At 39.6% G+C, this 14,017-nt stretch overlaps 1 protein-coding gene across 1 annotated transcript; it reads right to left on the reverse strand.

Annotated features, from left to right (window-relative positions):
- Positions 1–286: 286 nt before the first annotated feature.
- zgc:158689 (uncharacterized protein LOC791177 homolog) lies at positions 287–11,704 on the reverse strand. The gene is made up of 15 exons (XM_063879674.1): positions 11,310–11,704; positions 9,086–9,226; positions 8,885–8,960; positions 8,692–8,778; positions 8,053–8,114; positions 7,752–7,823; positions 7,435–7,572; positions 6,816–6,968; positions 6,519–6,695; positions 5,337–5,976; positions 4,753–4,981; positions 4,389–4,451; positions 3,780–3,948; positions 3,602–3,645; positions 287–3,088 (listed from the first exon to the last, which is right to left on the reverse strand). Exons 2-15 carry the CDS (start codon positions 9,131–9,133, stop codon positions 3,016–3,018), a joined length of 2,031 nt encoding a protein of 676 aa, XP_063735744.1. The 5' UTR covers positions 9,134–9,226; positions 11,310–11,704; the 3' UTR covers positions 287–3,015.
- Between the last annotated feature and the right edge of the window lie 2,313 nt (positions 11,705–14,017).

The following is a 14,017-nucleotide window of genomic DNA, read 5'->3' on the forward strand; positions in this document are numbered from 1 at the left end:
CTCCAAGACAATTACTGGATCGGTAGACCAACATCTCAAAACACCAAAAAATGTGAACCAATTAAAACATTCTGCCAGAAAACATGACCCGGCATTAAGATTTTTGTTTTATTTTTTTCAGAGCCGATCGTGAGAGTATTGAAACTAAGCTTCAACACAACTCTGATCCTTCAGAAGAGGCTTAACAAAGCTGGATTCAGATTAACACTCCTAAAATATGAATAGTTTGTTTCATACCAGCTTTATTCCACTTGCACGAGTAAAAACAATAGCATGAAGACTCAGCTGCTAAATTAAGATATGACATGGGATGATTCAGATATTCATTTAAACTTCTCTACCTATCTCGCTTCATGCATGCACTGTGGGCGCCCCACCGCAGACAAACTCTAACATACAGAGAAAATGTGGACAGATATTTCTTTCATAGAACTTTTATTTCACATCACATCAATACTCAGTGTTTCACATAAAGAATGTATTCCTCAGCGTATTTATCATAATATAATATATTTTGCAGTCACCAGGATGTCAATGCAATGCAATAAAGAGAACTGACGGACACATCTGTTTACGTCGCTTCATATCTTAGACGTAACGAGGAACCGTGTGAATAGATGTGCAATGTTAAAATGATATTTCACTTTGGAAGAAGAGTTTTGGACTTTGCAAAAGTTCCTGTTAAAGCATCTTTTTTCATAAATTTGATGAGAACACAATATACAGATTATAAGTGTTTGAGACATTTAAACAGACTTTCAGTACACACAGTAAATGTGTCTATTGATTTTGCAATAAATCTCTTGTTACATATAAATAACAGTTCTATTTTAAACAAACTCTTTATGTATTTCTTACAACATATTACACACTTCACATATATACTCTATATACTACATTAGCAGTCTGTATTAATGTCTACACTCTGCATTTTTTTATGTATGCACTTCAAGGGAAACATTATTTGTCTTATAATACCTTCTTTATCATTAGCCTCAAACTTGATTAATGTTTTATTCATTTTTATGAATCACTAATACTGACAGCTGAAACGACCTTAGTCCCTGTGTGAGTATTAACGTCTATTTAAACCAATAAGGCGTCACTCTTTGTTATCACTGTTATTTCTTGTTCAGGGTCGGAGAGAAAAGTTTAAATACAACTGAGATGCGTAGAAGGTTTACAAAGTCAAAATGTTCTACCAAAGTGAAATACCATGATAACAATAGTCAAATAAAAGTCATACAATCACACATGTTTTAAGCAATATTTACAAGCATGAATAAGCATTAGCTCTATCATTTTTGTGGCCACCATTATATATGATGCCATTCTACTCAAAGTAATATCAATGCTGTTAGAGAGGATTTACTACAAACCTTGAGGGCGTTATTTTGAATCTTCAAGGTGCTAAAAGCCACAGAAGTTAGTTACTACAGGAACACAAACCATTTAAGGCTGTGCGGATACAACACCTTTAAACCACAGTTTTTTTTTAGAGGCGACTACAGAACTATAGAATAATACTTTGGATATCTCTAGTTTACCATAAACACTTGCTAAGACAGTGGTCACTTCCCGTATGCTTTCTTCATCACTTTCATAGAAACATTTCCCATTTAAACTCAGTCCTATCGTCCGTCACGGCTTTCATATCTCTTTGAGATTCTGCTCAGTCTGATTGGTAAACATTCAACTACAATCAACAAGCCTAGATGTTGTCTAGCTTTAAATCTGTGACTGAAAAGGGATCAAGAAGAAATCAAATCCAAAGCATGTAAATCTCTCTATTTTCACTCAATAAACTTTCCACGACATGCTAATTAAAAAAAACAAAAGAAAAACACCTTCAGTAATAACACCCTCCAACGTTAACTGTCACAGTTTATTTCTGTGGAGCTCATAAGCTTGTCTGGTTCTGCGTTTTAGAGGACTTCAAGTATTTGAACTGTAAACTCAGTGATCAATAATTTGAATAATCAAACTTAAGGTAGTTGTTGGTTTGTTACAACTCCTTTATATACAAAACAGTATCTCTGATTCTGGCCCTATACTGAAACTCTTGTCAAAACACAAAAAACCAAAACATTTCCTTCTCTCATTTTTTGCCCTTACGCCTTGTCTTATAATTCTTCCATTTGGTAAAGAATTCCACTAATCCAAATAATATACATTCTTAAAATGTTTATAGGTAACTTTACAGTAGCAGAATATGTAGTGTTAACTGACACAAGTAGCATTGCCCATGTTTAGTAATGTCAATGTAAATATAGCACAAAATATGCCAGGACTCTATGAAATAAACATTTAATTAAAATGTAAAAGTTCACCTTATTTGAAACCCAAAAAAAACATCTGGCAGCTTTTCTAAAAAATATAATCTGGTAATAGCACTCTAAAAGTAGGAGCCTGTCCTCTTCCTGTAACACCTGATGACAGTGAAACTTCACATCCTGCTTTTAGGAGCCAGTCCCTAAATCAGCGCAATAAAGAAAACTGTTCTGGATATGGCACAAAAAAAACATTACAATTAAGGTTATCTCGATAAAGGAAATCGCACTGTTACACAGTAAGGAATATTAAGAGGCATCTTCCACAAGCCAGGAAAAAAATGAAATGTTAATTATTCTGAACGATACAGTGAGTCAATCTGAAACACTAGGCTAACAGCCAAACGCCTACCTGCTGTTTTATTTAAAATAGTTTAGATTTATGTATAAGTCCACATTTAACTTTTCACATAATGGTCTTCTTCCAAATTAACAATCTAAAAATGTAATTAACTGATCGTATTTATGACAGGCCTTTACACATAAATCTTTAATACTTAAACTTAAAAATGTTCTTTTCCTTCACATAAGACACAGTTTTTATTTATTTAGTTAGTGAAAAAAGAACAACCAAAGTAAATAATCAACATGAATCAATGGGATGTTTCCAGGATTCAACCTGAGGTTTGCTGGACTGACAAACCACAGAGAACAGGACGCTGCTGCAGCAGCGGGAATAAAACTCTTACTCAATGATGGGAGCTGAGCGATCGTTGGTGACAGTTCTTCTGAGTCGAACATGGGCAAATGGATTGGCCCTGAAAGGAAAAATCAAAGGTATAACAATCACACATTATAAAAACTGGTGATGAAATTAATTCAAACAGCAATGGGAAATGCAACAAACAGGTAAAAAAAGGTAAATTAACACTTTTAAGGTACCTAAACACAAACCTAAATTGTTACTATTAATGCAAAAGAATAAAGGGGTTTACAGGATTTACACCCTCATTCATAAATGTACCATTTCAACTTTTTTTTAAAACTTTGTATCGACCCAGTACTGTTGTTAATGTTTTTAGCATTGTGACATTTCCTATTGAGCTATCATTTGTTGCAATCCATCTTATTAGATCGGGCCAAATTATACTATTACATTATTTCTTTTGTCACCGTTCTTTCTATCTCGCTCCTTCTTTTTAACTCGCTGGCTTTGAGTTTAAATGAGATTTTCCCTAAGTCAGATATGACTTGTAAATTGACTGTGACATAAAATTGGTGAAATTACCCTTTAACGACACACACAGCACCTTTGAATTGCTTAAAGTTACCTTGAGGTTGGGGAGGGTGGAGGAGAAACCAATTCAGCAGTGATCTGTGATGCAAACAAGAGATAATATTGTAGGATATTTTTACAATTCAAAGCATCTGTATCTATTCCATCAACAGTAAGGCTCAGTGGGGAGCAGACTTTGACCTTTGACCTCCCAGAGAGTTCATGTTTCTGACCTTGCTGCTATCGGCCATGCTGTACGGGCGCGGGCGGAAGGTGCTGACCCTCTGGGGAGGAAGGGAGTGCTCCTCCTCTGAATCGGGGGTGAGGGCCGGGAGACCTGGAGACACTAGCTTGTCGAGCTGGCCGGTGCTGGTGCTGTTAGCCTTAGATAAGAAGAGAGAGCTAGAGGAAGGTCACAGAGAGGAAAAAACACAAAGGAAACATGAGTCGAGATAATCTGTTCTTGTGTCAATTCATCAACGAAACTGTTGGTGTTGGAAGTGAACTTGATAGGGAAACAACGGTGGAGATACTGAGAGGGCAAATAGTTGCATTCTGCAGTTAATGAGCTTGTGTGGTTTTTCTGTGAGTCCAGCATTAAGCATGTTTTGGATATCTTGTGAAAAACGACATTAGTTTCAACATAAATGACCCCAGTACGTTTTCTCCAAACCCACTTGTGTTATAACTTCCTACTTTTTAAAGTTACGTTGATACAATGAGCTGTAAAACTACTAAAGGGAAGTGAATGAAGCATTCCTGTCTTCAACAGTCAAAGTTCAGTAACAACCTTAAAGTTCTGCAGATCTGCAGATCTTAGAGTCAGTTTTTCTATGTCTTACCTCTCCAGGTGATCGAGCGTGCTGTGGTGTGACTGCGTGTAGGAGAAAGGGAACCAGCCTTTCCTGTAAAGGAAAATGATACAACATATGATAACTGATGAATAATAAAACAAGCGTGTCAAACAGCAAATCAGGACTGTGTGTGATGAAACAATTCTTGTCTTACAGCAATATACATGTTAACCTGGAGTCAGAGAGAAGCTATCACACAACATGCAATATGTGGTCATGAAACCTAAACATTTAGACTTGTTTTATGGCACTGTGTCCATTAGAACAATGTTAAACATTATAAGGTGCTCTGAAATGAAACAGCAGATCCCTCAGTTGTTTTTGACATCAGTCAGCGATGTATTGAACATACCGTCCGGTTCGTTCATTTTGACCGTAGTGCCACCCATCTCTGGCCTCAGAGATGAGCAGGGAGATGTTGTCACCAGGCAGGAAGTGCAGTAAACTAGCCCCGCCTCCAGCGCCACCTCCTGCGCCACCTCCTGCGCCACCTCCTGCCTCCGATGCTCCAGGATTGTGAGCAAACATGGCTTCCACACGATTGGGTCCAGATAAAGGCAGCATCCTGGGGAGTGTGGAGCCTTGGTAAAGTAGAAAGAGAGAAAAATGTATAACTATTCAGATATATTAGGGATTGGACATGATGCATGCTTGTAAATCCAGCATTACTATAATTGTATCTTCTGATATCAGCTTGAAAGTTTGGTTTTCACTCTCCAACAGCTATGTTTATGAAGTTACTGCTAATGCAAACACTACATTAAAAGCATTGTCAGCTCCTAAATATAATGGTTCTACTTTGGCCCATGCTACACTCTTCCAAAAAGTTTCATTCATCCTGCTGACAAACCGAACTGAAAACCTAACCTCCTGAGGGGTGGCATGAAAGAGGATTTAGACACTAAAATATACAGAGGACAAATCATCACATCTTACCCTGAAAGCCGCCCAGCCTCATTTCACTGTTAGGTCTCCTCGGCAGTGGAAGTGTTGCTGTTGCACTAATGTCAGCGGTCTTCAGCAGCCAGGGGTTATGTGACGGGGTGGAAGCATTGCTCCCTCCTGGTCCCACCTGTTGGTGCAGTAACTGCACAGGAGTCATGGCCCGGGACAGAGGAGCACTGTGGGGCAGAGGAGGGCTGTGAGGAGCACTATGGGCGATGGGGAGGGTCATGCCATGCAAGGAGCTGCCGGCCGGAGAGATCTGGCTGAGAGTCATCACCATGGAGGGGATGAGGCTCGGGGAGAGGTTGGATGTGTTGGCGGCCAGCAGGAGAGAGCCTTGCTGGGCTGAGCCGCTGGACGTGGTTGGTGTGGATGTAAAAGGGCTGGTGCTGCTGCTGGTGCTGCTATCAGGCAGGGAGCTGGAGAGAGGGCTGCTGGTGTGCTGAGGAGAGGCTCCTAGTGAGGACCCTCCAGCAGCAGCTCCTCCACTGGAGAGAGAGCGGAAAGTGTGGGGGGAGCCCTGAGGAGGACCGCCGTCACTCTGTGAGGAGGAGGAGGGGATCGAGCGCTGCTGCTGGGAGCGACTGGAGTCTCCGTTCATCAGAGGAGGGACTTCCTGAACAGAGAGCCTCTGAAACATCGAGGACAGATACCGTTTACTACCAGCAAAGAGAAGTCGCTGTTAAAAATGAAATCTAGTCATTGTCTTTTTGTTTTGTTTTTAGCATTCAAGGTCCAGGTTATAAAGGCTTGGACTCGTTATCTGACTGAGACATAAGTAAGACTTTAGACTGGACACAGTACAATGAAAAGATATTTCCTCCCTTGAAGTTAAACACTTTGATTTAGCTTGGAGTTTGGATTGTGTGTCAGATCACAAAAATATTTACAAACTATCCATCCTTGATTTTACTAGCCTACATTTTGTACATGTTGTTCATACAGCTGTTCTATAATGACTAATTAAGGACAAAAGTTATGGACATGGTAATTCACTCATAACTTCATAGCAAGACTTAAGAGTCCCCAGAGTCCCCCCCTCTACCAGGAACAACTCATAATATACCTGTTTTGTGGATTTCAAACAATGAACCCATGTAATCTAGCTGAAATAATAATTAAATCCAAATAACACATCGAGCATATGATGCAGTTTAAATAAAATGAACTGACCTGTTCTGGCTGAGCAGAGCCAATCTTGGTGTGGCGAAGGACCTCGGCTATCCCTGCAGCTCCAGAGCTCTGAGGCGCAGTGTGACGCAGGAGATTCAGAGCGCGCTCGGGGAGTTTGGTGGGCTGAGAACATGACTGCTGCCAAGAGGACAGTTTCTGTGACAGGAGCTCTCTCACCTGGATTATAATCAAAAGAAAATTAAAACAATTCAAAGACGAGACTTTTCCTTGTTGGTAACAATTGAACAGAAATCTGAAACCTTGCCCAGCAATAAAACGTAAATGCATAGAGATCACCTTGGAGTGGTAGTTGATGAGCAGTTTGGTGACACTGCACTGTCGATCCACCAGGAAGCAATATCGTCTCCTTTCCTCAGTGAGCGCAGACTTGTATCCCGATGCAACCATCGTGTCCAGCTCGACCTGACGACGACTCATCAGCTCCACAAACTGAAGATAAAGTCAAAGATGTTTTATTGCAAACTTCGCACATTCCTTCATTAACAATCACATGCATACATGTAGGGCTCAAAGACGGAGTGACCTTTAACGCACATTGTATGGAAAGGGGAATATGTGAGATCACATCCTGCCTGTTGCACAATGATAACATAATCCAAATCTTAAATTTCTTCCAGTAGAGGCCTCTGCACTAAGTTACTTGTTTTCTGAAGAATCAGCTGAGGCAGATTGTTTTTAATCTCACTCACACTGACCTATTTCTTACACAAACACTCACAGTTATGCTCTTTGAACTGTTATAACGCTGAGGGAGATGTTTAGGATATTTCTTTAGGAACTTTAGTCTACATTTTTTGCTTTTTGCATTTTGCATTTTGCTAATAAACATGTTCATTCAATATTAAATTGGCTATGTATTTCTTCCCGCCCATGTGGAGCTAAGCGCTTCACTCACCTGCATCTCTCTGTCTCCATATTTGTTCGGGTGGCGACTGCCCTGACTCTTCCTGCGCAGTTTCTTCAGCTGGGACTGGCAGCGCTCAATGGACTCAGATTTAGACCTCCGTTCACTCTGATACTTCTTCAGGGTGGCCTGAGAAGGAACAGGAAAAAAGTCACAGGATTTATTAACAATGTGTGATGAGACAAGAGCACTGTGTTGGTGCAAAACTGAGTCCACTTTTATTCGTCAAGCCACTTATTTTGATACACTGATTTGAAATCATGCTTTTCTCAAATGGTATAAAAAGTGATTGAACTTATTCAACTTACTGTGAGGTATTTAATATCCAGTTCCAACTTCTGCTCCAACTGGGCGAGCAGCTCAGAGTGAAATAACTTTAACTGTTGATGAAAAAGAGCCACATGCAACCGTTTAACTTTATGAATTTGAACAAATAAGTTATGAGTTAAAACACTATATCGAGTAAAAATAACAGTTTTTTGAGTATTTTGTGATGAATAAAAGTAATATCCAGATACAACTGACACATTAAGAGGCCTTTTCCCAACTATTTTCTAGTTATTTGAGGATAACATGAAATAATTTGTGCAGAGCAGAGCACAGCCTTACCACGTCTTCCAGCTGCACCTGAATCTGTCTGTGGACCTCGGCCATCTGAAACAGTGTGTCGCCTGTGAGCAGCAGTACAGCACAGGACAGAGAAGGCCGCCAGTGTTATATACATTTGATATGTTAGACAAGCTGATTTTATGTGATCTTAAACCCCTGCAGACAATCTAAAATATGTGCTTTATTAATTTCTATCCACATCATGACACATGCATGACCACACATCAGTAAAAATGCCATAAAATGTTGTGTTTTCACACAGTTTCTCATTTGCAAAGTGGCAGTCAGCTGTGAGCCACCCCCCCTCTCAGTCACACAGCACTGTAGTATGTGGTGGCTGGCATCTCGCCCTCCACTCTCCTGCCTGCCTCCCCCGCTGTTTTCAGCATTACAATGAGATCATGTGGTGTTGTTAATCTCCCAACAATGACCCTACTCTCTCCCTTTCCCTCTCTTCTCTCCCTCTCTCCCTCTACATTTCCTCATTCCCTCTTGTCTTCAACTCCTCCCTTACCAACGCAGACTATTTTCAACTTATCTCCAGCTGTCACGACGACCCTCTTAACTTTATTAGCTCCAACACTAATTCATTTTTATTTCCCCCTCAGCACAGTGCTCCTCCACCAGCCGCCCACTCACCCAGCTCTTTGGAGCCCTGGCTGTCGCTCGCCAGCTCTCCAAGTTTCACCAGAGCATCAAAGTACCCTTTGGCAGCCACAGTTACTCCTGAAACGAGAATTCATTTTAGGAAAAGCACACAAAAAATATCTTGCTCAGTAATCCAGACAAATTAAAGGCAAGTGGCATGTGAATTATGCCGTGTTTGACTGACCGGTCAGGGCTTTCTCGTAGTGTTTCCCCATGGTCACAAAGTTCTTTAGACTGGGGTTGAACTGGTCCAGAATCCCCTGTTGACAACAATAAACACAAATAAATAGAAGGCAGATTATGACACTCTTTTCTTACTAACTTCTAACATTTGTCTATACTGTATAAGGTGTTTGTGCAGATAAATAGACAGAGGACATCATACCTTATAGACATTTTCTGTCATCTTGTTGACCTCTTCGGTTCGAGACATTTTCTTTTTCTTGGTTTTGTACTGGCACTATGTTTGTTGTGTTGTTTATTTCTGTTGTTCAGGGCCCTAGGCTTTATAGCAGACAGCAAACCCCTAAAAGAGAAAAGACAAGGAAGGAAACATTGACTTGAGTAATCATTTATCACATGGCCTCAAATTTTCCCAAAACTTGAAAAGCGAATTATTCAATATTCTGATTAGTTAAATGGCAGGGAATTAACGATTTTGGGAATCAAAAATACCAAATATCCACTATCTAGTTTTTTGAAATGTTAGAATTTGCTGCTTTTCTTTGTCATGAATTAAACTAAATTGTACTTATTTTCTCATTTGGGCAGATTGTGAGAAAAAAAGAACTATATAGATGCAATAGCGGCTCCGGGAGAGGAAATTATCAATAAAAAGATGTATTATGTAAATACATAAAGATAAGTGTCATATAATTGTGAATACACGTGTGTGCACAATCTCCTAAAATCTGTTTACTAATAGGAAGGTTTAAAGTATCGTAACCTTCCTATAACACTTCCCTGCACAAAGAAAATGCATATTTGAATCTCTACTAGACTTTTCAGTGATTGCACATTCTCTATGAAGTGTGAGATTTAAATCAGCCAGAGGTCTTTTAAGGCCATTGAACCATCACAACAAGTGATGAGGTTGTCACACCGTCCTAAGTTTTGTCTGAGGGCAGCAGGGTTATTTTCACATGGATCTTATTTAGGCTCAGCTGCCAGTTTTTGCATTATCACTTTGCAACAGTACGGCAACCACAATATTTCTCCAAGATTTGAGTGCCAGACGAGTTATACCATCTCAGATAAGAACAATGGGCTCCACCAGTCTGAGTCACAGGTGTCAGAGCACTGAACAAACACGCGACATCAATGTTTCCTCAGCAGAGAGGACGATCAGGGGGGACCGCTTCAAGGTTGAAAGATTTCCAGTCTGAGCTTAATGGCAAAATACTAATTTGCTTTTCCCTATGCAGTCGTCCTTTGTTCCAGCAACAAAATGATTGAGAAAACGTTGACCCACATCAACAAATGGTATATGACACAAAGAAAAGATTTTCAGACTGTTGCTCATTAAGGCCACCCGGGTGTATACTGTAATTTGTCTCTGTAATAGTTTGCAGCATAACTCAGAGAAGAGGGAGCTTTGTCACAACGTTGTCTCATTTGAATTAGTTTGAAGCACTTTATAAAACTGCATATACTTTAAAATGATGAAGTAAAATAAAATAATGAGGCTAGATAAAAGGCATGTTTGTATGTTTGTTCAGCTTCTAGATTAAATAAAGTGTTGCTTGTTTTAGGATGCAACAGGAGCAGTCTGCAGGTGGTCTGGAAACTGATACAGAAGGTGCATTCATGTGGCCTCTTTACATTTCTTCCAATGACTTGGAAGCAAACGTTGCATTTAACAAAACAGTAATGTCACCTAATGATGAAACAAATGGTTTGATCAGCAGTAAAAGTATCTGGAACTATTTTTCACAACTTATTAATCATTATACATTTTTAAAGCAAAAGTGCCTTAAAAATGATTGTTCAGAAGTCTAAAGATTTGCAGTTTACTTGTTTTATATGATTGGTATGGTGAATAGCTACTGGTTTGGGGATTGCATAAACATTTATGATGGCCTTTTACACTATTCATCTGACATTTTCCAGTTGCTCCCCTAATGTCACTGCAACATTTTAATTGGCAAGAACCGCGGCTGAACCTAAAACAAAATTGTATTTAAAGGACTCATGCATGACTTCGAACTGTGCATATTAAAGGTATCTTGTCCAGTTTTGTGGCTCTCAGAAACTGATCCATCTATTTTCTTGCATTTATCCAAAGGTCGATTAATGTTGCAGCATTGCAGCTTAACCAGTACTGAGCCTTTCTTCCACTCCATCTCATCTCATTTCATCAACTCAAGTCTTCGGAATTAATGAGGAAAAAGCAACTTCAAAACCCCCAAAAAGTACAGCACTTTGTTGCATATAAACATGAATAAATAAAACTGTTAATTACAAAGTAGATTTTTTTTCCTGAGAACAAAAAGCATCCTGTCATTTGCCCCCACGGTGCAGGAGCTACCTGTTGATCTCTCAGCTCCACTTCCATTTGTAAAACAGCAACACATAATTCGGCTACTTAAAAATGAATAAAAGTAACATACCTTTTCTGATCTCATTGTGGGAAACGATAAATGCTTCCTGCGCGTCTTTGAGTGTTAAATGAACGGTACAGCACCCCCTCTTTTCTTCCCATTAGGCTACTTTCCCTCTCCGTTAGTTAGTGGGGGGTTGTTTCATCCAGTAGGGCACTAAATCTCAGCTCCCCTCCACCCCTTTTTCACATGCCTCTTTCCTCCTCTCTCTCTCTCTCACACTTACTCCCTCTCTCTGCCTCGCTCTACTCCCGGGAATCGGGGTCAGATATTTGGTGCCGTTCTGTGCCTCTCCTCATTACTGAGCCGATTATCAACATGCCTTCACGCCCGCATAAAACCGGACAGAAAAACCAACGACTGAAACCCCCGCCCAGTGCAACCAGCTCCTCCGTCAGCCTCCCTTTCTGTGTCTCCCTCTCTCTGTCACTCGGGCGGAATAACAATGAGCCAACGGGACCCCGGCTGAATGGGAGCAGGAGGAGAATAATGACTTGAACTTTTTAAGCCAAAGACAGAACAGGCCTACCACTGGCGTACATTCAGCAGGACCATCACCCAAAGTCCTACTGCCCATTCTCACAGGGGGACACAGGGGGAGGAAGAGGAGGAGGAGGAGGCCCTGCACAGCTCTTTAGTTACTGCAGGAAGCTGCTGGGAGATTAAAGGCTGATGTAACAAATAGAGGTGCTGGAGAGGAGAAGTTAAAGTGTCTGGGTCAGTGGGGAGTTAATACATTTACTCAAGTACTGAACCAAATTACAATATTGAACAGATTTTCTGCTCTTTATACTTCTACTTTTTCCCTTCAGAAGAAAAAAAAAATGGACATGTCACTCCAGATTATATTTACATGACAGCTTTTGTTACTAAAACTATTAATATAAATTACCTAATTGATAATGTATTATTTTAAGTTAAGCATCACAACAGTCTCTGAAGTGATTAAAATTAGCAGCGTATTTAATAGCTGCAACTTTAAAGTGATGTAGCCTTTACATTCATGCTTCAATATTTCAATTAAATCACTTTATACAGAAAAAAATGCAACAAGTGTAATTAAAACGCACACATTTACTGAATAAATAATGACACATAAAATACTAATTTAAAAGGTCACAACCTTAGTGTACTTAGTAGCATTGTACTTGTGCGTGTTGTTACTTTATTAGTGTACTTAACAAAGAGTTAGAGTGAAATTTACTTTTTATTGCGCTGTATTTATTTGAAAGATGCATATTAAGGTGGCATAACAATAACAGTTTTCAATCAGATGCATTGGTATTTAGTAAAGGTCCTTACACAACAATAGAAAAACTTGAATCGCCTAAAATCTGCTGCTGGAGAGTGGAGAACATTGGGTATTGATTGTAAAGAAAATAAACAGAAATAGTACAACCATAAACTATGAAATAATAAAAATAATTATAAATTTACCAAAAAAAGGCAATAAAAATTGTCATTGTGAAGAAATAGTTTTCACAAAAATGTACTCTATTTACTGTTGACTAGTCGACACTCTTGTGATAATGATATTTCAAGACTGTGTTGAATTGGTTGCATGTGACTCCAATCAAGTGTTCACAAATACTGACTACTAATTAATTATTAGTTATTGTGGAGGAAAGTATTTATCCCTCAAATAAGGAGGAGCGTTCTCAAGACAATCTAGCCATGTGCTTTGAAACTGTGCATGGTATAAAGGGCCCAAAAGGAAAAAACTGTTGACATCAGGTGTCTGACTGAAGCTGTGTTTTTTCGGCAGTTGCAGGTATCTACCAGGTGGTGGCGATGTGCGACATCACTTCCTGCTGCACTTCCCCTGAACAGCCACAGCTGGTGGAACAACAAGTGCAGGCTTTAAAGTCACGCTGTACTACAACAGTACCATCTTAGTTATTGCATCAAAGGAAAACTGTGTCTTATGTGACCATAATGCCAGGTAAAAACGGTCATACACAACATAGACTTAAAGCCAATAAATTAAACATTCAGCACAGCTCACATGCATACTATTTATAAAGATGATTTTTCTTAATATATTAAATGCAGTGGCGGGCCGTGCATTTCACACCTAGGCCTTCAGTGATGTCCTACACAGTCCTACCTGAATTATTCCACCTCTTAATACCATCATTATGACGCCATGGCTCTAGAAACTATACATTTAGACAGAAACGCAGTATAACCGGGCGTTGCATCACATTAACATAGTCAAGTACAACAGAGTTATATTAATATTTCCGAAGCATTTATAATCAATACATCAGCATTTACAGTTAACTTCATTAATCAGATTATCTGACAAACCGCTCCTTGACACCTGTGTCCGTCACATAACGCAGGACAAGTGCCAGCTGTGCTACATTACCCACATCTGACGTCTCGTCCACCATAACAGCGACAAAGGGTGCTTTTTTAATCTTCATTTTGATCTCTTCTCCCATCACTTCAGCAATAGCATAAATCAGGTCGTTTTGTATTTTGCCTGACGTCCCAGTAAACATGTTGTTTGTGTACAGGTGGTAATGCAAATCTGTGTTGTTCTCAGCAAGAAAAGAAAGAAGCTCCACGTAGTTTCCTCTGTTTCTGGACTCGGCGCTTTCATCGTGTCCCCTAAATGAAAGTTCCTGTTTACCCAAAAACAGGACACAATCAATCAGTCTTTCAATAATTCCCTATTTTTGTTCACCCTTTCGTTGTGGAGCTCCGTTTCC

The sequence above is a fragment of the Eleginops maclovinus genome, chromosome 3 (genome assembly GCF_036324505.1).
Source record: "Eleginops maclovinus isolate JMC-PN-2008 ecotype Puerto Natales chromosome 3, JC_Emac_rtc_rv5, whole genome shotgun sequence".
NCBI classification, from domain to species: Eukaryota; Metazoa; Chordata; class Actinopteri; order Perciformes; family Eleginopidae; genus Eleginops; species Eleginops maclovinus.